This window comes from Sebastes fasciatus, chromosome 15 (assembly GCF_043250625.1).
Source record: "Sebastes fasciatus isolate fSebFas1 chromosome 15, fSebFas1.pri, whole genome shotgun sequence".
NCBI lineage: Eukaryota > Metazoa > Chordata > Actinopteri > Perciformes > Sebastidae > Sebastes > Sebastes fasciatus.
In genome coordinates this window covers 2,902,147-2,925,874 of record NC_133809.1, presented here as the reverse complement: position 1 = coordinate 2,925,874, position 23,728 = coordinate 2,902,147, and the positions used below count along the sequence as shown (strand labels likewise).

Sequence of the window (23,728 nt, the reverse complement as noted above, 5' to 3'; positions counted from 1 at the left end):
GTGAGTGCTCGCCCTGCGTGCAGTACTGACCGGGCGTCTGTTGACGAGGCGGTGGTGGAAGCGAGCCACTCTGCCGAACACCTCCTGGCAGTACGAGTGCAGCTCCTCCAGCTCGTCCTCGATCAGCACGGCGTCCAGAGGAGCGCTCTTCTGGATCAGGTTCTCGCCAAACACGATGAGGGCGTCGATCTTGTTGGTGTTCAGGGTGATTTCCTGCTGGAAGCCCTGCAGAGGGAGAAGACTCTGGTTTCAGTTCATCTTTTAGGAACATTACACAAGTTTGTCTTTAATGAGAGTTAAAAAATGAGTGTAGCGGTCAGTAGGACTCAGCAGACTTACGTTCAGCTGTCTCATCTTGTCTTCGACGTCGCTCTCGGAGAAGTGCTCCACGTTGGTGAGCTGGAGGTCCATCTCTGTCAGCCAGACCAGGATCCCCTCACGAGTTCCCTCAAAGTCTTCTCTCTGGGAGGTAAAGTGCTGCAGGAGGACGGACAGCATTATTTAAATGCTCGATAGATTACATCATTTATACCACATTAATATTCATAACAATATTGGTATCATTTACACTTTTTTATTAACGTTGATCCCTTATTGATTCCATCTGTGTTCATGAGGATGAGAGATATCAAGGGAAGTCAAAGGTTAAGGGATTTTTAAATCCCAAAATATCAGATTCCAATAGACAGACCTCCATATATGTATAGAAGTCTTCGCTTTTCTATAAAACCCATCAGCTTCAAAAACTAAACTGTATTACTTTGCTTTAGGGATGTCAACGTTAACGTGATAATAACGCGTTAATGGAAATTCATTTTAACGCCTCTAATTTCTTTAACGATAATAGGCCATTAGCATTTATAATGTTACATAGCAAAAGGTGTTTTTTGTCTTTGTCGAAAAACAGTTGATGCGTTAAATAAGTTATGGAATCACATCATATGTGTGTATATGTATATATATGTGTGTATATGTATATATATATACATATATACTGTATACATATATATATATACACACATATACACACATATGATGTGATTCCATAACTTATTTAGAGCATCAACTGTTTTTCGACAAAGACAAAAAACACCTTTTGCTATGTAACATTATAAATGCTAATGACCTGGGGCCTCATGTATAAACGGTGCGTACGTACTAAAATGTTGCGTACGCTGTGTTTCACGCTCACGCCGGGATGTATAAAAATCAACGTGACGTGAGAATGTGCGGACCGTGCCGCAAACTCTAGACCAGTCGTGAGAATGTGCGGGCCGTCCTCCAAACTCTGTCATCTGGCAGTGTCAAACTACAAAGTCCTGAAACTCGCTAAATGTGTAAAAATATTTTTTCCACTCAACTTACTGAGCTTTATTTATGATGTGGGATCAAAAAAACAACCCACATATTTCTTAACTAGTTTGCGCATAAAGTTTAACATCAGAGAGGCACAACAGAAACACATTTAAACTAATTTCCCAGAGATGGCATGACTTAACCACCGTGCCAAAAACAAAATCGCGTGCTGCACAATGTGGCAAACCTCCGTGGTGAGCCTGTGTCCCCTGGAGCTACAGATGGATGAACCGGACCCTGGCACACCTAACAATGAGCCAAATGCAGCAGCTATACGGCGCCGTTTGGATGAGATACACAGAATGTAAAGCAACGAGGTGAGTTGAGACAAACATTTATTTTTCAACAAGGTCTTTTAATATATGACTTATCCCACCATCATTCATTCTTTTTAATTCGTTGCATATATATATATTATCCTTCATTGTATTGACAATCTCTCTCTGTGACTCCAGCACAGCGTATAGTATATTTGAGGACGCGGCCAGACCGGCGCCTCTCAGCAGTCAAGGCACGGGGCGCAGCTGATCGTGCGCCTTCGGAAGCCTTCGGGAACCTTCGGGAGCGCACGGTCAGCTGCTGTGGAGACGTTGCGTTTGTTACTGATTCCTGATGAAAGACCATCAAATAAAATATGTTTTCTAGCTTCCACCTCAGTAACAAACACTTCAATTTCACACTCTGTGAAATTCTTCTTTTTTGTTCCTTTTCCAGCGTGATTTGCCACATTGTTATTTGGACAATAAGTGACAGCAGGGCGCGTGTTTATAGTCATTTGCATAGTTATTAATGGGAGGAGACAAGGCGGACCAAGTGGCACGTGCAGCTGCGCTCAATTTCACGTCAAGTGGGATGTATAAAGGAAAGGTGCGCAGGAACAGGCGTACGCACGGTTTTATACATGTGAAAATTTCTGTGCGTAAGTACTTTTCCAATTTTGTGAGTACGCCATCTTCCAGTGTGAAAGCTGCGCAGTCTTTTATACATGAGGCCCCTGGTGTTCCGCGGTGATCGGTACATCCGGCGCTAGCATCGTTAGCATCGTTAGCATGTTGGTTTCCAAGAACGTTCTCTATAACGGTGTACCGGTGCAGCACCGTATACACACAGCCCTCGTCTTATACAACTCTCTCTCTCTCTCTCTCTCGCTCTCTCCGTTGATAGTGTAGTTAACCGGGGACGTGAAAGTCGTTATATTGTCGCTCTCCTCCGTGTGACTGACTCGGCTTGCTGAGCTAACCTTCACACCTGTTGCTAACAGCGTACGGCTAAAAGTGTCCGGGGGCGGAGCTCGATTGTGAACTTTGGTTCCGCATTACACATAAAATCTTTTTTTTTTTACCTTGGCAGTAACAATAAACGGCCTATGACCGAACAAAAAAATCACCTTTGACGGAAATCAGTCTGTAGACGAAGACCTTCCTCCAATGCACCCTGGTTATATGTAGTTTTTGTGGATTGAGGAATGTATTCAACAGTTTGTTGGTGGTATGATGTCACCAGTGGTGGAATCTAACTTAGAACATACACAGTACAAGTACTGTACCTAAGTACAACTGTGAGGTACTTTACTTGAGTATTTACATTTTATGTTACTTCTACTCCACTCCATTTTTAAAGCAAATATTATACTTTTTACTTCACTACATTTATTAGACAGCTTTAGTTACTAGTTCCTTTGCATATTCAGATTATTAATAGAAAACCAAGAAAATAATTAGTTGCCATGGTAATCAACCTCCAAATCAGTATTGAATGCTTCGTTGTTGTTTTTTTCCATATAAGTATGTAATAATAATACATAAATCTCCAAATAGCCCATGAAATAAGGAATAATCCCACAACATTATTCATTATTCATATTCAACATTAATTATTATTAGTTATTCTCAGACGGATATCGCTGTTTGTTGTGTGCAGAGGTGCATGTGTGTACAGTAGTGCAGCACTGTCAGCCTGCTCAGCCGTGCTGTGCAAAATTGGTATTCGGGACAGCCCTACAACTAATATATTATTCACACAAAGTTCATGAATACAGTGAGCATAAATGTAAAAAGAAGCCACTAAAGTTTATGTTTTATTTATAATTTGATCAGATTCAGAGCTGCCAAACTCATCTTCAAGCACTGATGTTTAACATCTAATAAAAACAAGATTATTTCTCTCCAAATAAGATAAAATATAATTAGTGCTGCATGTAAGTCAAAGTAAATAGGTATTATTACACAGATCCCCTGTGTGTGGTGCTGAGCTGAACAGACGTACAGATAAGATAAATAAGTTTGTAGAGCAAATTGTTGTATGAATAAATACATTTTTACTCTCTCACATGAATCACTGTTGACCCCGGCCTGCTGCACATTCCCGTGATATGAATATGGCTTATAGGGGCAGAGCCCGCAGAGGTCAACCAGCACCAATCGGCTGACTTCTTTGATTACATGCAACCTTTATAATGCAACATAAACATCCCTCCATCTGCTCGGCGCCAAAAGCCGCGATGCCAACGGCTTCCTGCCAACGGGGCGCCTCGTGCCTCGTCACCGTCTGAGAGGTGACCTAAATCCTGACGGCTTAAAAGCAGAGCTGAGAGCACGGAGATACGACTCAGATCAGCCGGGAGGGTCTGATACACGCTGATGTTTGCTGTCTGATTGTTGATACTGGGTTTCTGGGCATTGAAGTCCAAATACATCAATCTGTTGCTGCTGTTTCAGGAAGTTTCCTAACACAGCTCTAAATATCCTTCATGCTTTTATTGGCTGCGTTGGTGCGATTTGATGTAAAACCTTCCCCGTCTCACCTTGAGTCTGCGGAGAACAGAAGCCACCCTCTTCTGCAGGCTGTCCCACCTCTGGTTCCCCTCGTGGACCAAGACTTTGAGCTTGCTGGCGGCGTCGGTCCGGTTCTCCCGGGCCAGGCGGCGATACTGTTTGTTGACCAGCTCCAGCTGAGTCAGACGCTCATGGACCTGCCGCTGGAACGCCTGAGAGGAGACATCAACATAATTCAATTTAATTTAAAACAAAGGGCCCCGAACATGGCTAAGAAATATTAGTAAAAACGTTCCACCGGGAACTAAAAACCTTTTGAGGAACTCATTGCGTTTCGACTGCAGGGACCAGCGTCTAAATGAATTTCTAGGGACATTTTATGGTGCCTTTTTCCCCCCAAAAAAGGTAAAGAAAGTACAGGATCTTTCTGGGTGGAGTTTGCAGGGATGATGTCACTGATTGGTCTCTCACACACACACACACACACACACACACACACACACACACAGCGCCGCTGCTTCAACTGCTCCGCTTCATTCATAAAACAAGCAAGTGATCTATTATCGATTTAGGACCATTTTAGGACGAGTGGAGAACATTTCTCTTTGTTTGATAACATTAAGAGTAAAGTCAGACTTCGCTGTCGGCTTCCTGACTCGTTTAAAAAAAAAAAAAGACAGAGAGAAAAAGAGAGAGATTGTACGAGCGGGCTGAGAGGGCGAGCGGTAGAAGAGACAGCTAAGAATGAAAGAAAAGCTATTTTCTGGTTGTTTCTCAGCGGTTACGCTCTAAAGCACAAATAAATAACCATCAAACACTCAACAGATGATTTACTGTGAGACAGACGCTCTCCTCTTTCATTCATTACATCCAACGTGAATCAGTAAACATATGCCGTAGTAAATGTCATCACAGTGAGACAAAACCGTTTGTCTTTGTCCAACATGTTTTTTAGAGTAACCAGGTGTACTCACTGACCTGCAGACTGCAGTGTGTTTACCGCTGTGACCACCAGCAGCCCTCGTCTCAGTTCATGTTGCTTTTTCATACATCAGTGGACTAATTTTCCTAATCTTCACAGGTCTTTAGACCGCGGTGGAAATGCAGACAACAGCGGGCGGAAGGAACCTTTTAGTTCCTCGAAAAGTAGCTCTCGGGACTTTTACTTTTGGTGGAAACCCGGCTTAAGTTAGAATCCGTGGCCCCGACCATGGCTCTAATGGTACGTGTCCACAGGGGCGTTTTTTATCGCGAGGGGACGCGACGCTTCCCAACATTGGACGCTTGGTGTGCTGTCCCTAGAAACAAGGCACTCGGCTCCTGATTGGACGAACGCTTTCCTGCCGTTGGCTGCTGCTCCCAGCTTTCAAACCGGAACCAGTCCGGAGGCTCGTTTGGAAACTTTCTTCTCTTATTTCACGTAAATAGTTCACTGAAATGTGTTTCTGAAAACATTTGAGGCGAGAAATAATCCATGCAGTTGATGAATCTGTCTTTAATTTGGATCAACAACGTTTAGTTTAAAAGATTCTCGGGAGTTTGGAGAGGCGGCGAGTCGCGTCGGACGCCCGTGATTTACATAAAGTAGACGAGCCCTCAACTTTATGCAAATGAGGAGCGGGCATCATGACGCCTAGTCTCTCGAATCGCGACGCCACGCTACAAGAATGCATTGCACGGCTGCTTACATAGACAATGAATGGGGAGCGTGGAAAGCACGGAGGCTGTGGACACGTACCGTAACTGTGCTGTGTATTGATAAATCCATGTCGCTGTCCGTGGTGCTGAAGGAGCAGACGGATTTGAAATTATGACTTTTTCTCCGAGCCCTGAGAAACCCCAAAATCTTTTGCTGAATTAAGCTTCTCTACTTGTGTTTAATGTATTTATTCACACATTCTAATTCATTTTAGCATATTATACCTTTCATTTTGTCATTAACGTTTCTTGTCTGAGATCAGAGTTATTTTTTTAATCATGATCATGCATTTACTTGTAAAACCCTTTTAACTAGATCACCATTTGATTCAACTGATTGACTGACTGATTGATTGATTGACACAAATACCTTGAAAATGACTATAACGCCAGATTATGAACTCAAAACGCCAATGGTCAACCAAAGGCTATGATCCACGCCTGGATTTTTGGGGATTGAAGGAGGGAAGAGAAGGAGGATAGATCAAATCAAAAACAAAGCTCTTTTTCTGTCTATCATTTAAATAAAGTCAATATTCAGTCTGACAAGTTGAAGCTGCCCGAAGCACACAGCAGGCCTCCGCTACGAGCAGCTCAGGAGGATTAACAACCTTTTCCAGTCACTGTATGGATTTGAACCATTACGCTCCCATAGCTCCCAGTACATGTCACTGACGGTCAGTATATATTTATATATATACAGGTCACTGGTCCTCCACGGGATGAAGTGTGTTAGTAAGCAATACCATCTACACTGGATCCTTGTTGCCGTGGAGATGAGGGCAGAGTCCAGATTACCAGGCGCTAATCTGCGTTTCTAATCCAGACTGTGACACATCAAAGATTACCTCTGTGTCTCAGAGCAACGGGACACCTGAACCTGAACCTGAACCTGAAGCTGCACTCACATTGGGACTCGCCGTGTATCAGATAAAGAGAGTTTGATTGGTTTAAAAACTGTCAACACAAATCTCTTCTAGTGTTTCAACTTCACCTTCCAAAGCTGCAGGCGTGTTTGTCTGACTGACTAAATTAACAACAAGGTGGCATGTGACCGCGCATGGAACTGATCTTCCTCTTGGTCTTTCTTTCCATCACATTGCCTCCAGGCCTCCCTTTCCAGTATTCTGCCAAAAGTGAAACAAACAAGAGAGGAAAGATTTGTCTCCTGACCTCGAACTTCTTGAGCTCCTCCTTGGCGCTGGTGTAGAGGACGCCAGCAGAGTCCGGGTTCGCTGCCGTGACCTCAGCCGTCTTCAGCCAGTCTTCAAAGCGAGAGAAGTCGTCCAGGAACTTACACCAGAGACGCCACGTCTCCTCAATCCTGAAAACCACAGAGGGGATCATTTCACCTTTTCCATTTTGTTGTGTAATGAGGGAAGTCAACAGAGAAAACCTGAGCAGCTGAGACTCTTCATTCAAATAAGTTCATTATACAATGTTAATTATTTTTATAAAACATGTCTGTCAGACCACTCACCTCATCCTCCTCTCCATGGACATGGAACAGATGTTCCTCCAGCGGCGGTCCAGGCTGCGGGTGGTCTGCTGTATCGAGTCGTTCTCCGAGTCGCCGCCGCAGGCGTCGGCATCGTGGAGCAGGACGTCACAAAGCGTCAGCACCGACGCCACGCTCTCCGTGTGCTGCTCGATGTCCCGCTGCAGGTCCTGCAGGTCAACACAGCACAGTTTGTGAACAAACCAGAGAGACACATGCAGATCATTAATTCAATCAATACAACAAGATGCTTGGAGGAAGATCAAGGCTCACATCCAAAGGTTTCCTGGTTAGGGTCATTTTGAGTTTTCAGCTGCCCAAATAAACCACAGATAATTTAGACAAGCATTTGTTCCTGAGTGCAACAGATGATGGCTACAAGAGATTTAAGAAAAGTGAATGTGAAAGAGAAAAGGCAGCTTTAAAAGCAGCAGTAGAGTTGAAACAGCTTGCATCAGTGCGGGAGCAGGCTCGACAGGTTGTTCCCTGATGTTGTTCCCTGATGTTGTTCGCTGATGTTGTTCGCTGATGTTGTTCCCTGATGTTGTTCCCTGATGTTGTTCCCACCATTTTGGTGTTCCATATTTAAAACTTTATCACTGATGTACGGCCAAGACATACCCGCAAACCCCATAACTGCTGTGTTTGGAGTAGCCTCAGAGGAAGTGTCCCAATCAAATAGCGGATTAGACTCTATATTATTATTAAATATACACACTTTATATTTATTATTATTATTATTATTTATTTATATATTTATTTTTATATAGACATACTGTATATACATAATTAATTAATTTATACATACATGTTTTTATATATACATATATCTATTTACTTATTTATATCATAATTATTTTGATGTATTTATTTTTTGTTAGTAGTATTTATTTATTTTTATATATACATATATATTTATATATTATTATTTATTTACATATATTTAAATTTATATAGGAATATATTATTATTATTATTATTAATTTTGATCTCTCTCTCTACACATATATATTTTTACATACATATATATATATATATATTTGAATTAGTCTATTAGATACAGACATATAAATTATTAATCAATTTATAGATATATATGTTTTTATATATACATATATTTATTAACTTATTTATTTTTATTATAATATTTTTTATGTATTCATTTTGTATTAGTAGAATTGTTTTTATTTTTTATAAATACATATATGTTTATTTTTCTACCCCCAAATTGTTCTGTGTTGCTGCTGTTATTGATTTTATTAGTAGTATTATTGATTTCTTCTTCTTCTTTAAATGTCTGTATCTCTTCACGTCTCTGCATAGTACTCATGTGCGTTGATCTATCTGTTCAACGTATGTGTAAAATCAAATAAAAAAACAACTGAAGGAGAAAACCAGACTTAAGAAAACAATAACTTCTATTGTCTTGAAGGTTTTTCCTGTCAGCCACAGACTGATCCAGAGGGCTGTGAGATTATTACAGTACTTCAACAACACATTGTGATTTTTGGTGTGTGTGTGTGTGTGTGTGTGTGTGTGTGTGTGTGTGTGTGTGTGTGTGTGTGTGTGTGCGCGTAGCTCCCTCTGAAGCCTGACAGCACTTTTGTCGGCTCTCGTTTGTTCAAAGTTACCACTCTCTGGGTTGCCATGGTGACAGATGAAAGCTTAAAGAGCCCATCCACACATGAGTCATTTCAGCCGTCCTTCATCCACTAATGGAGAGAGCTGCAGCCTTTTTCTGAGGAAGCGTCTCTTTCAGCCAGCCAGCCTGCCTCTGCTCTGTATTTCTTCCTCACTTTTACCAAGTCACTCTCTGTCTCCTTGTTTCTGGCTGTCCTTCACACGTCTCTCCCTCTCCTTCATGGACCACTTCTTTCCTCAGATATGTCCTCATACAGACAACCTCAAGTCAGCCTCCTCCATTGTTAACATTTTGTGAAATGAATGCATCTGACCACAAACTCCATCATAAAACTAGAAAAAGAAATATCCAAACTCTCCTAGAACCTGCAGGTATCAGCAGCACCAAAAGGTTCTGGACAAAATTGGCCATTTCATAACTGCCAGTAGCTTTTTATAAACAAAAAATGGTTGCATGAAGCACTCTGCCTGACATGTTTCTGACAGAAGGGAGCACTTTCAAAGTTTAGAAAATGTTGAGTTTCTCAGAAAATAAAATAATGACCAATCTGTGATGCTCAGCCTCGACAGGAGCAGCACGGAGGAACCATGTTCATGTTTGTCTTAGTGTTTGAGAGTTAAGTATTGCTAGATAATCCAGTGTCTTGCTCCTATAAATGCATGCTGACAGACCACAAAGATGCGGTCAATTTTATTTAAATAACAGCTGTAATCAACTGTCTTAAATTTGTGTCGACAAAATACTTTGGATGCAATAATTTTGCCAACAATTCCATTGATTTTCGTGCCATTTATTCACGATGTGATCCATGATAAAAGATTTGTTTGAGCTTTTTGAGCACCGCTGTCCTAGTTGATATGTTTCCGTGATTTTAGCAGATTCACTCATACACAAACACACAGGTAGTGAAGTAGTCTTCTTCTGTTCCCTCCACCTCCTCTCATACCAGAAAGCCTTTCTCCTCTTAGTGAAGTAGCAGTGCTGCAGGCTACAAATGGACTAACAGTCCATTTGCTATCTTCGGGCCGCCGGCTGAGCCCGCGGGCTCTCAGTGCATTTACCGTCTCTGAGCCCAGTGTGACAGCTTCCTCCTTCACAAACACCCGTCTTCCTGCAGCTTGCTGAGATTTTACTTTGCAGCACGCATTACTCTACTCTTCTGTTATTACGCTGCTGATAACTACAGGGGTGGCCGTAACATAAAGGGTTTAAAAGCAGGCGTGCATCATGTAGTGAGTGAGTGATGAGTGAGTGAGGTACTTCCTGCCCTAAAATCCCCTCAAAGTGTCATGCGGTGGTCTCTCCTCAAAGTGGAGTCGCCATCGTAAAGCTTTTTAAGTCTTTTTTCTGTGGCGATGGAGGAAAAGTGAGACAGAGGACCATCTAAACCTCCAACTGTCTCCTAACATTGTCGCCTCCATTAACACTCAGAGACCTGCAGGACCGACCCACGGGAAAGAGGTTAAATGACGCTCCAAATTCAGGCTAAATTTTGGCGAGGAAAAACTGGCATGACCATTTTCAAAGGGGCCCCTTGACATCTGACCTCCAGATATGTGAATGTAAATGGGTTCTATGGGTACCCACGAGTCTCCCCTTTACAGACATGCCCACTTTATGATAATCACATGGGGTAAAATGCCGTTTTTTGAATGCAGTATAAATGTGTTATTTTCTCCTATTCTAAAATGATGTTTTTGAATATTTCTGCATACTGGGGTCCCTAAACAGTCTTTGAATCACATAACTTGGGTATCACTGTAAAGCTGAGACTCTTGAGGATCCAATGAGCCCAACTGTATTCATGTGTGATGATGTTAGTCCCCATAGGAGACATTTCATTGTAGTGAGACCATTTTTTTTTTTAAAACTTGACCTCACTGTATAACACGACCTTGTGGTGACCTCTAGGATAATCACAGCCTCATGAAACTTTACGGCCACAAACTAGAGACCTAGAGCATTCAGAGGATGGATGGATCAGACTAGAGACCTAGAGCATTCAGAGGATGGATGGATCAAACTAGAGACCTAGAGCATTCAGAGGATGGATGGATCAAACTAGAGACCTAGAGCATTCAGAGGATGGATGGATCAAACTAGAGACCTAGAGCATTCAGAGGATGGATGGATCAAACTAGAGACCTAGAGCATTCAGAGGATGGATGGATCAAACTAGAGACCTAGAGCATTCAGAGAATGGATGGATCAGACTAGAGACCTAGAGCATTCAGAGGATGGATGGATCAGACTAGAGACCTAGAGCATTCAGAGGATGTACATCACTTCTATGTGACATCTACTAAGATGCTGAAGTGAAGAAAGCTCCACTGATTCATTCACTAGATATTTGACCGGTTAAAAACTTCATGATGAGTAAAACAAATCTCATTCCGTCTCGGCCCACCTGCTGCTCAGCCAGTTTCCTCTGGATCTCGTCGCTGTGGCAGACGTTGTAGACCACCGGCTTGGCCAAGTCCGCCTCGATGCGAGACAGCCACGTCCGCAGGTTGCTCATGTTCTTATCAAGCTGCTGCACCGTCACCAGCGTCTCCTTCAGCTTTGTCACCCTGTGGAGACAGAAACAAAATGTCACGTTACAGGAGCTGTCGCTGGAGCTTCGCTGGTCGAACATCATGAAACCTGAAACTATTTGGTTCTTCTGGTCTTCCAAAACGACAACTTTTACTTTACAGTGCAGACATGTTGTCCACAGAGAGAACCACACCCACCACCACCCCAACCACCACTGTTAGCACTACGCTGTTAGCACTACGCTCGGCTCTACGCCACAGCACCATGTGTGTGGGAAGTGTTGCTATCATTCTCACGTATCATTCTCACACAACAGGAGCCATTATAGCGGGGCTGTGGGCTGACCTACATCTGACTGGGAGCTGGGTGGTGTCTGGGACAGAGACCGCATTCCAGTGCAGCTCTCAGGTCAGTGACCTACATCAGTTCACAAACCAACACAATGCAGAGAGGGTGACACTGCAGCGTCATGTGACTGCAGCCGGTGAGAGATGTGCACCAAAACCCACCTATGAGTGTCAGTGTGAGTGGTTGGATGAGTTCAGTCATCACACTTTATAGCAGTGGAGGATGCTTCCTCAGCCCACCCAGTACTGGCTTATTTAAGCACCTCCAGATGGAAAAACTTTTCTCTAAAGTTCAATCAGAAGAGCAAAGAAAGGTTGTTTTTCTAGGAACCAGACAAATCTGTGAGCTCATTTGTTATTTGCGCTGGCAGATTCCCAGCGGTCTGAGACGTGTCGGGCCAATCACAAGCGTTAATCTAATAGGGGGCGTGTTTGAGACGAAGACCGTAAAGAAGAGCGACGTTGATGTATTTTTTAAAACAAGCAAGATGGCTGCAGCTGATGTAGAACTTTCTGCCGTCGCGTCAGTACTAGGGCTGTAACGAACTGTTCTCAATTAATCAATCAGTTGTTTGGTCTTTAAAATGTCCGAATTTTGACTTTTTGTTATTACTAAAACCGATTAATTGATTATCAAAATAGGTGGCGATTCAGCTCAGAGCAGCAGGAGTCCGATTTCACAAACAGGGGACGAGAGAGAGAGTCGACAGACAAGACGATGGCGGAGGATTTGGTGTTGAAGGCAAAAGCAAAAGCGCCTATTTAAGACAATGTTAATAGGTTAATGAAGCAATCGGCGTGCGGAGGACGGAGCGGTTACAGCCGGTGTTTGCTGGCGAAGCAGTACCAGGTAGACACATGCGGCCCCGCAGCCAAAGCTGGACCGGAGAGAGGCCAAATGTCCGGTGTAATCGGTAACACCGGTGTTGTCACAAGTTTAGTAACCGGTGGGAAAATGTCCTCACCGTCACACCCCTGATGTACAGGTGACGTTTTAGTCAAATAAATCAATAAGCAAGAGACTGAATCTTCCACAAACTTTCCAATTCCAACTTTGAATGAGATGTCCGCTAACGTTGGCCAGCTTAGTATCTGCTTCAGTATCTCAGCTCTGACTTTCTACAAACCAACTCTTTGTTGAGCTTGGTGAAATGCTTTTTTAGATATAACAGAATGAGGGGATTTTGGAGCCTCTTATAAAAGGAGCTTCTTTTAGTTATATATAATATCTAAATCAAATCATTGGAGAAACACAAGGACGGCGATGTTACAGTCAGTGCATCTCGTGGCACAGGGGGAAGCAGGATGTTCAGAAAGACTGCACCTCAAACAAACACAACGCGGTTTAACGGTAATGTTCTATCGACTCAAGTGTAGCTGTGCACGTTTCATACTAGTTCAAATACTATTCAACATGTCCATGTGAGCCAGCACAGCAGAATGATGCAACAAAGCAGCAACAAGCAGCGGTCATCATACGGTCACTGAAGCCAGTGAGACTGTTTTTGTGATTTGCACAATGAGACGGACAATTAAACCTTCCCAGATGCTGATGCTGCAGAGACGGACACTGTGACAGAGACTGTAGGGGGATGTTTCTGTCCTATATCTGGCTGCTGATTTATCTGCGTGCATGTGTTTGTGTTGTGTGTGCATGCAGGTGTTGCATGTCTCTACAGTGTGTGAGGACGTGGCAGTAACTGGAGGGGCGGAGCGCAACATCAGTGACATATAAAACATGCTGCTGCGATCATAGATGGAAATATATATATATACGTATAGAAATATATATACATATATACATATATATAGAGGGTTATTGCATTGTCTCACACACACACACACACACCTGCTGTCCGAGCTGCCACCTAAATACCGACACACACACGAGACGACTGGAGCTGGCGGTCTCAATTGGATTAGCTCTGAATGACTCTGCCTGTCTACATGCCTGCACCGACAAAAGCCCAGCCCATCCCCCTTCACTCCTGCTCTCCGTGTCTCCTCCACCTCCTCCTCCTCCTCCACCTCTTTATCACAACAAAACACCCAATTTGCTCCCCTTTTCACCCGTCTTGCCTCCTCAGCCTCATGCTGGCCGGGTGCACCGGGGTGCGATGAGGGCGAAAGGTACTTACGGGCTGGAGAGGAGGCTACTCCATGGCGACGGCTCATCCGCTAGCAAGCACAACATCCCTCCCCTCCCTCCTCTGCACACCGCCTGTCTCCTCCTCCTCCTCCTCCTCCTCCTCTCCCTCCAAACATCTGGATGCACTAACAGGTTCACCCAAGGACACACAGCATCAGGAGCTCCTTTGGAACTAAATTATTTTCAATTATTGATTATTTTTACAATTAATATATTAATTATTTAGTCTTTTTCCCTCCTCTTTGAAATATACAGATTTTCAGTGCAGGACAAAATATAATTCAATTCTACTTTTGAAAGACAATTTTAAGTTATCATAAAGTACATATAAAGGCTCTGACACACCAAGCTGATGGTCGGCCGTCGGACAGTTTGGGGCCGTCGGTGAGCGTCTGTCGGTCTAGTTTTTTGTGGTGTGTCCCGCACCGTCGGCTCTAGTCGGCCCGTGTCGGAGGTATTTCAGACGATTCAGCATGTTGAATCGGTGGCGGAGCTCGTCAGTGAGAGAAATCACTCTGATTGGCTGTTCAGCTTAAGCGAACCAGTGCAGGAGAAGAGTGACGGAAGCCAACGAGTAAAGTCAACATCTTCACGTCATCTAATCATCCCAACACATGGATACTTTCACAGCGACATGAACATCTGGAATGAGAGTGGTGTGAAAATGGTCGGCGGACGCCGCTTTGTTTCATGTAAGTATCCTAACAACAGCTTATATATCCGCCGTCCTCGGTCTTCCTGTTTCCCTTTTTGAATGATGAATACAGACTACCGCCGCCTGCTGACGTGGAGAGTTATTTCCTCTCACGCCAACGTCTTCGTAGCTGCTAGTTCTTTGATGTCGGTTTGGTGCGTCTGGGCCTTTAGTCGGAGAGTTTAAACATGTGAGCGTGATGAATAATGTGTATTTTAAAAGGCAGAAAGCTTAGAAATAAAGCTCTAACTCAGAATGTTATTGGAGAGGAATCAGTGCAGGACAAAAATATATTTAAATTCCACTTTTGAAAGACATTTGTAAGTTATTGTAAAGTACATTTAAGTGCTACAAAATGTTCATGTTTTACTGTTATCATGTTTATATGTGGAAGTGTCTCTGTGTGTCTCTTTATATGTATATATTTGGATGGACAACTCATCGAGGCAGAAAAGTACGTATTTAGGCTCGAAACAAACCACCTCTAAAACTGTAATAATATCACTTCACACTGCAACAACATGCAGGAACAAAGAAAGAGCAGCCCATTAAAGTTAGTCCAGGTCTTCCTGGGCAGATTACAGGTGCAGCTGTTTCTGTTATTGGATCCGAGCTCAGACGTTACCCAGCGGGGAAGTCTGAGTCTGGAAAACCTCCATCTGCCATCTTCTTCCATTTCAATATAAACCAGCGTGGGGCTCGGTGCACTAAGAGCCAGTCAAATATATATTACAGGACTGAATGATGGAGAGGGCGACAACAGGTGGAGGAGAATGATACGCAAGTACACTGAAAGAAAACATAAATCTAAAGCCCTTTTCAAACACGGAAAACATAACACTGCCGGCTTCGTCTATCTGTTACAGTAATGGCTTCATTCACACAATGATCACGTGATGTTTGACACCTGGTGCGAGAGACGGAGCGGCTGAACGTCTGACAAAAACAGCAGTGAGTTGAAGAGTAATGATGTCAAAGAAGTGAAAGTGTTTTCTCTCCTCTCACAGGCTGAATGAATTACAGATTTTAATTAAAGTATTTTGCCGTTGAATTCTTAATTAATGACCATCGTGAGCTCAGAGGAGACTCGCCTCCGCTTCTCACAGTGAGTCACAGAATAATACCCTTTTTCCACCAATATGAGCGCGTATATAAGAAGGTTTTTTAATGCGGGAAAACCCGCTAAAATAGGCGATAGACTCCTTTCCCATTGCCAGTTGATGAGTAGACTTACTGTTTTTTTCTGTGTCTTACGTTCAATGTCACGAACGTGCCAGAAAACAGAGTTAGTAAACAGTGAAAACATTACGGTGGTTACATCTTTTTTTTATATCTGTTACTTATTTAGTCTCTTTTTCAAACTCTCAAACCTACGACGGAGTATTAGGGCCACATTGAGAGAAAAAAACGAATCTGAGATTTCAAGAATAAAGTCATACTATTATGAGAATAAAGTCATACGTTTACGAGAAAAATAATTGGAATATTCTGAGAATAAAGTCATAAGTTTATGAGAAAAAAAGTAATAATATTATGAGAATAAAGTCATCCCTAACAGAAACATTAACTCCATCCTTTGTCTCACAATCCCTTGTTCAAATTTAACAAATCCCCGAGCCGAGCCTGCAAACATGAGAAGTGCACCACCATCACCATGACAACCAGATCTACAACCACTTGAAAAGAGAGCCCTAAGTAAGTACTGTGTTGTCTTTATGTCCGCATTAAACTGCCAAACAACACGACACTAAATAACACGTAAAAGCTCCACTTGAAATTAACGACTCGACAAACTGCAATTTAGAAACAAAAACACAAAATGTGACAACGAGAGAAGTTGGTTTGCTGAACCAGGTGTGAGGAGGAGGAGGGAGACTGTGTTTTAAAGACAAACATCTGCCTCGTGTGCATCTTATCCAGACAATGAGGAGAGAGGACGAAGGCCCCCGGTGGGCCCCCGGTGGGCCCCCGAGGCCGGGCGGCCCGTCGGCACAAAGGTTTGTGTCAGCAGACGGCAGCTGCTGGGCCGGCTGACGGAGCACCCGGTTTGTTTTGGGGGGACAAAGGCAAGCGGCGAGCCAGTGTCAACGCATCTAATCCCTCTGCAAGTCAAACCTCAGCGGTCATCTGCCGTCACTGAGAGGCAGACAAAAGGCCGAGAGCGCAGTCATCACTGACTCTGAATCAGCTCCTCTGCAGCTCCGTCAGCGCTTATCAAAACGTGTGATGACACAGGACGACAGGACTCTGCAGGACAACGGGCCGGCCAATGAAAACACAGACTCAATTCATGCCTGTGAAGTATGAGCTACTTATGATGGAAAGAAAGAGTGAAATGGAGACGGGGTTAAGAACGAGAGACTTTGACGTTAAGTAGTGAACTGATTAGGGAGGGTTCTTTAAGTCTTTATGAACTGACTTCATCCTAAAACACGGACATTTTAGCACTTCGGCTTTTTGTCGAGGGAACCAGGGCGATATTAACTTCCTGGTTGACCTTTCAAAAATACGTCATCCCTTCCAGCCCAAGATTTTGCACCTAGTGGCCATTAGTGGAACTGCATATTCTGGCATTTGTGGTTTAGGTTCAACTTTCAACTAATAGTGGTGGTTTGGTGGTGCATAGGTTTAATATTTACTATGAATCAGAACCAGGGAAAGCATCTTAATTCTAACCAGCTTGTTGCAGCGTGTGTTTCGTTGGCTCAGAGTCGGGGTGTGTCCTCTCTCAGCGTGAGGAGTCCGGGTGGATTAGACTAGCGGGGGGTTAAGTGAGGGCTGGAGTCCACTGATCCACTGAAAGCTACTGTTAGTCCTTTAGTCTCTGGTTTTATAAAGCTGGTGAGAATAGCTGGACTCGTGGTAAACACAGAATAATCTAATTTCATCCTTTACTCCCACCTAAAACTGCTCTGGTGGTTTTGAGGTGAACAACATGAACAATAGTGAGATGGTTCCCTGGTGGTGTTAAGCAGCTTGTGAAGACTCCCCCACGTTTATCAGCTTAGTGGCTTTTCACCCCCCCCCCTCCAGTCTACGACAGATCCTGAGCCTCAAATCTCACAGCGGGTTTCGGCTGTCAAGATGATAATTATCATGTTACACATATTCAGTGAAGTTGGGGATACGCACTTAGATCTGGGGCTGTTTTTCCTGATTTGCTCCAGGACCCTGGTTCCACATTTTGAGGAAGGTCCTTTCCTGTTTCATCTTGACATTGTGCACCCCCGTGCACAAAGCTCAATACAAAAACATTTTCACAAATTGATGTGGAAGAACTCGACTGTCCTGACCTCAACCCCATCCAACGCCGTTGGGATGACCCGGAGCGCCCACAGAGACGGGTATTCTTTCCGTTGCCGTTGGCTGTAATAAAATCTAAATCAACAGCGTGACAACGGCACATTCCATCAGAGACACGAGGCTCGTGCCTCAGCGGCGGCTCATTAACAAGCTTAGCCTCGTTATGCTGGACAGTCCCTGAGGGGACGGGGGGGCAAATCCACTATTGTGTGTCACGCTCCCTCTCCACCCCGGTCCCCCTTTTATTGTTTAAGACATCTCTGTACTAACAGCCTGTCAGTCACGATAAAGACCCTCGTCCTCCTCGTCCTCCTCCGTCAGTTTCTGCTTTGACTGGATATCCTGCTGACTGTTTACTGAGTCTAGCGATGGGGATCGAAACACGGTTCTGTAAGGAACCGGTTCCAAATTCAGAGCTCAGAGCTAATCGATACAGCTATTGAGACTAGCGTGTCATATAATGTAATGTTATGTCTCGAGAGACGAGAGTATCATGTCATTTAAATCAAATCACTGCTGCACAAACACACATCAATTAAATGAATTTAATCGCCTGCCAACCGCCGTTAAACGACTAAACAAAGAAGAACTGAACGGCCTCACGCCATCGTTCGCTTCATTACTCATTTGGTCAGTTGGTTGTTGTCGTAGTTATACGTTGTGTTGAAGAGGCCCTGTGTGTTCTTTTTCAAATGAATGCCCAGCATCAGCCGTGTTTACTGAAGGCTATGGGCAGATTTCAAACAGTCACAGACTCACAGTTAAACAATAAGAACCAGTAAAATACCAGTTCTGTTCTCCACCAAATAATAGAAAAGTATCGATAAAGACTCGGACCGTTAAGCGGTCTCGAAAATGGGACCCCATCCCAGACCTTCTCAGGCCGTGTCCACAGTAAATCTCTCAGTTTGAGGCTTCCATCCACACTAAGAGGAAACATTACATGGGCTCGTATTCACCAGAACAGACAGTTTGAACGGTGTGGTATTCATTATTTTGTAAGTGGAACTCTTCACTGGTTTCAGATGGTTTTAAAAATTCAAGTTCCATGAGTCCATGGAAGTTACTTTTATGTAAATATAAACATATTATGGCTGTCAATCGATTCAAGTATTTAATCGCAAATTAATCACACATCTTTTATCTGTTCAAAATGTATCTTAAAGGGAGATTTGTCAAGTATTTAATACTCTTATCAACATGGGAGTGGACAAAATATGCTGCATTATGCAAATGTATGTATATATTTATAATTGTAAATCAATTAACAACACTAATCAATGACAGATATTGTCCAGAAACCCTCACAGGTACTGCATTTAGCATAAAACAATATGCTCCAATCATAACATGGCAAACTGCAGCCCAACAGACAACAACAGCTGTCAGTGTGTCAGTGTGCTGACTTGACTATGACTTGCCCCAAACTGCATGTGATTATCATAAAGTGGGCATGTCTGTAAAGGGGAGACTCGTGGGTACCCATAGAACCCATTTACATTCACTGATCTAGAGGTCAGAGGTCAAGGGACCCCTTTGAAAATGGACGTGACAGTTTTTCCTCGCCAGAATGTAGCGTAAGTTTGGAGCGTTATTTAACCTCCTTTATGACGAGCTAGTATGACATGGTTGGTACCGATGGATTCATCAGGTTTTCTAGTTTAATATGATACCAGTATCTTCACTCTAGCTTTAAAACGGAGCCGCTACAACTTAAACATTTCAAGTTGAGTTAATGCGTTAAAGAAATTAGTGGCGATAAAACTAATTTCCCTTAACGTGTTATTATTGTGTTAACTTTGACAGCCCTTTTTATAGTTTTTGGACAACAACGGAGCTATAGAAGAAGATATATTATTACATTTATTAAGATGAATTTCATGCTAAGATGTGAGAGAGAAACAGAGCCTGAGCAGAGACCTCGGTCACTGATCGGCCACCATATGGCAGATCTAAGTCAGTCATTCCCATGGAGGATAAGTCACCTCCACCCCCACCCTGACTGCTTTAACCCATCTGGCTCCAAGACAACAGTCCACTGCCTCTCAGCTTCACTCCGTTCAGTTCGCCGCTGATCTAATGTGGATTTTATGAACTTTCTGTTGCCGTCTTCTCCTTTACGGTCACCAAACAGCCAATTATCAGGAGCAGAATTTCAGTTTAAACCTCGCTGTCCTGTTGTTTGCCAGAGATGTAGCGGTAATTGTCGTGCACTCTGCCACCCTGCATCCATTCAGCTGCGACAGCGAGGACACGGCGGTAATAATTACTGTACTGTTTGACGATGAGAAAGCAAAGTTACTGAAAGAGAGCAAGAAAAGCCAAAAAAAACTCCGCTAATGCATGATACTGCCTGATCTGAGATCAACCCTGTAAGTGGTGAGAACACGTAATTATCCAGAAAATCTGAACATTCAAACTAAAGCCGAGTTTACAGGCTGAAGATTCATACTGCAGTTAAACGGAGAAGCCAAAAGTCACACTGTGATCGACATAAAGTCCAAATCTGCGACTTTTTATTGTCGGGTCATGCTTGTTTTCCTCCTCCCTGTCACTGATACAATACAGCCATGATCCAAGCTGCAATTTCCATAACTTTACCAACCCAACAATCCCACAATCAGGCCTGTTTTTAGAGCCGCACGGTTATGGTATAATCTACCATCATCGCCCAATACTCATTTTACTGAGTAGAGCTTGAATGCACCATAATGTGCTCGGTGCTGTCGGCAGACGAGCCGGTCACTGTGGTTACTCTGAGGAGCATCGTGGGAATAAATTACAATATAATAAGAGTGATTAAGTTAGTTGTTCCAAATGTTTTTAAGGTTGTTCCTCCATGGATTAGTTTGGATTAACAGTTGTGACAAAGCTTCATGTTTCTTCATCTCACGCTGAAGAACTTCCACACTGACGACATGATGTGTGTGTGTGACGTTACTGACTGTGCCAGCAAAAAAACAGATATATCAGCATAAGAGACTGCTGAAAACAACCGGCTTCAATCGGCTGCTGATTGACGGTTCATCTCTGGCTGTTAGTTTAGGAAGCGCTTGATTTATGCAGCAGAGTTTTCTATGAGCGGAGTATATTAAACGTCAATATCGCAGTCGATCACGTTCGTTTAACTGTGGAAAGCCAAAATCGGAATTGCGATTAATATTCGATTAATTGTGCAGCCCTACCTGTTTTACACAATGATTGGCCAGGAGATCGTGGAGGATACAACTGCAGGATTTTCAGCACTTTTTCCTTTAGAAGTGGTCAGAAAAACCTACTTTGTTTGAGTCAAACAGCAGGACATGATCAAATAAATGAGACCACATGGGATCATCTCACTCTCACTGTTTACGTTCACCCTGTAGCTATCGGTCACGTTGCACAATGCTGCTTCATGTGGATCAGCAGTAAAGAGGCTCTAAGCTGAAGCATCAACATTTCAAACAGCCACCACTCCTCTGTGTGCTGGAATGAGATCTGCATTTATGGATTAATATTAATATCACTCTATCCTCGAACACTCTGAGCTTTTCTATTTTAATCTGCAGCCACAGTAGAAGAACAGCTGTGCTCAGTTCTCAGAGAGGGAAAACATACAACAACAAACACAAAGCTGCATGGGTTGAACTGCAAGTTTGGACTTCAAAAAAGTCTGTAATGCCTTCAAATAAGAGAATGAATCAAAAGATGCATTTGTTACGTAGTGACTGCCAATCATCTTGCGGTCCAAACATTGCTATACATAACCTTAACTCAACAAATGACCTGCACTTTCAGCAGAAATCGTATTGATAGAAAGTGTTTAATTTCCACCTTACCCTTCATGCTGCAGCAGCTACAGTCTGACTTTAATATAGAGACGTTTCACTGTGTTGAAGCAGAGTGTACTGAGTAACGTCAGTCCTCTCTATGAGAAAGAGACGCTGTTAAAAGTACAAAGTACATTCTGCTGTTACGACTCCAGCAGAGACGTCTTTACAGTTATCACCAGGTCAGTCTCCAAGAACGGCCGTTATAATCTTAAAGTTATTGATCAATAGAGTCATATGAACCACGGTTATAAAAGATGGAATCTCCCATGAGAGGCTCAGCTATAACGTTCAGCTTTATTTAGTCTCAGCTGGACTTTGTCAGACTCAGCTGTGCTTTAGTGTGAATGCTGAGGTTGTTATGCTAAAATGCCACAACAAGCACGCTAGTATAGCTGCAGTAAGCAGGTAACATGCAACGATGAGATGTCAAGTTCAGCAGGTCATATCTAATATCACCTAGAATGCTAAATGCTTGAATTATTCTTCCCATGGTCACGTAGCTGCAGAGGTGTGACGTCAATTTGGTGAGGGTTTGAATAACATCAGGACCTTTAAGCCGTGTTTGCACTGCATGGTACGGCTCTGCTCCACTTTACTCCACTCACTTTTGGTACCAGATCCTTTTCTCTAGCCGTGTTTCCACTGCAGATAGTACCCTCTCAGTGTTGGCGGGATTCTCAGTTGATCGCCGTAGCGAAGGTGCGTGAAAACTGCCATGACATCATCTACAATGTGACACTCGCTGAATCATTTTCAGCGGCAACCAAACAGAGGAACGTCTGCACTTTGTCAGTTGTACGTCGTATAGTGGCGTAGTTTAGCAAGCTCCCATTTGTTTTTTAAATCTGGCTTCCTTGGATTAAAAGTTTGGGTCACAGCTGACGGTAGCTTGGCTATTTAAAAAACGCAAGTATGTGCGGTCGTGCTAGTGAGTCTCTCTGATCAATCAGTGGTCTGCAGTGTTTTAACTGCACCTTCTGGTATCGGCTCAGCTCACTTCGAACCTCGACCGAGGTGGTACCAAGAATGGAGGTTCTATTGGTACCATCCACAACTTTTGCAACTGGAAACACAAAAATAACCGTTCTAATGTGTAACGAACTGAACTGAACTGAACTGAACTGAACTGGACTGGACTGCTTGTTGGAAACGTGCCATTTTAGCATGCTAATGTTAGCATCTAACAGGCTAAAATGAAATAAATCACTCAGCTGGGAGTCTCTACTAGAAAAAAACACCATCTAAAACATGAAATCAATCTCAAGCAGCTTCAGAGTTATCACGGCGTTGTTGTGATGCCGACACACAGCTCTCTCCCTGTCCTCTCCTCCCTCCATCTTCTCTTACCTGGCCTCTATGTGGTCGAACAGATGCTGCCAGCGGTCGTTGATGTCCTTCAGCTTGTCGTTGACCTCCGTCTCTTTCGTCTTGTTGCTGGCTGTGATGAGCTGTTCTCCGAGCTGCTTCAGGTGGGTTTTATTCTCACTGAACAGGTTGATCTCTTCCATGCAGTCCTGATGGAGGAACACAGGAGAAAGAGGACGGACTAAGAACCTGCAGCTTCACATCTCAAACCACCAGAGATTATGTGTATCACACATTTAATTATTTCTCTACAGGATTTAGTAAATTAACATTTTATGATTGCTGTAAGTCTGACTTCAAGGACAGGGTTGGCTTTATTATGGCTCAAGTAAGGATAAATAAAAAGAAGTAACACTTTCAGAACGTTTGCTTATTTAAAATTCCATGCAACATATCATTTTGAGACATCTTAGTTTACTAGAATTGTTACTACCTTTAACTAAATGTACCTTTTATTTTAGGCAAAAATCACGACAGCTTCTGACTTTGGAAGTTTGCCAGAAAGTAACTCTGTGTGCCGAAACAAGACACTAAATTTAAAGCTCCAGTCCCTGA

At 43.1% G+C, this 23,728-nt stretch overlaps 1 protein-coding gene across 1 annotated transcript in view; it reads right to left on the bottom strand.

The window, feature by feature from the left end:
• Positions 1 to 23,728, bottom strand: part of syne2b (spectrin repeat containing, nuclear envelope 2b) — a 151,644-nt gene that overhangs the window by 7,283 nt on the left and 120,633 nt on the right. Inside the window, exons 111-117 of the mRNA XM_074661006.1 lie at positions 23,156 to 23,322; positions 11,376 to 11,538; positions 7,309 to 7,496; positions 7,002 to 7,152; positions 4,160 to 4,342; positions 340 to 477; positions 31 to 225 (exon numbers count right to left, since the gene is read on the bottom strand). Coding sequence (XP_074517107.1) covers positions 31 to 225; positions 340 to 477; positions 4,160 to 4,342; positions 7,002 to 7,152; positions 7,309 to 7,496; positions 11,376 to 11,538; positions 23,156 to 23,322 — 1,185 coding nt within the window. The remainder of the gene's footprint in view (positions 1 to 30; positions 226 to 339; positions 478 to 4,159; positions 4,343 to 7,001; positions 7,153 to 7,308; positions 7,497 to 11,375; positions 11,539 to 23,155; positions 23,323 to 23,728) is intronic.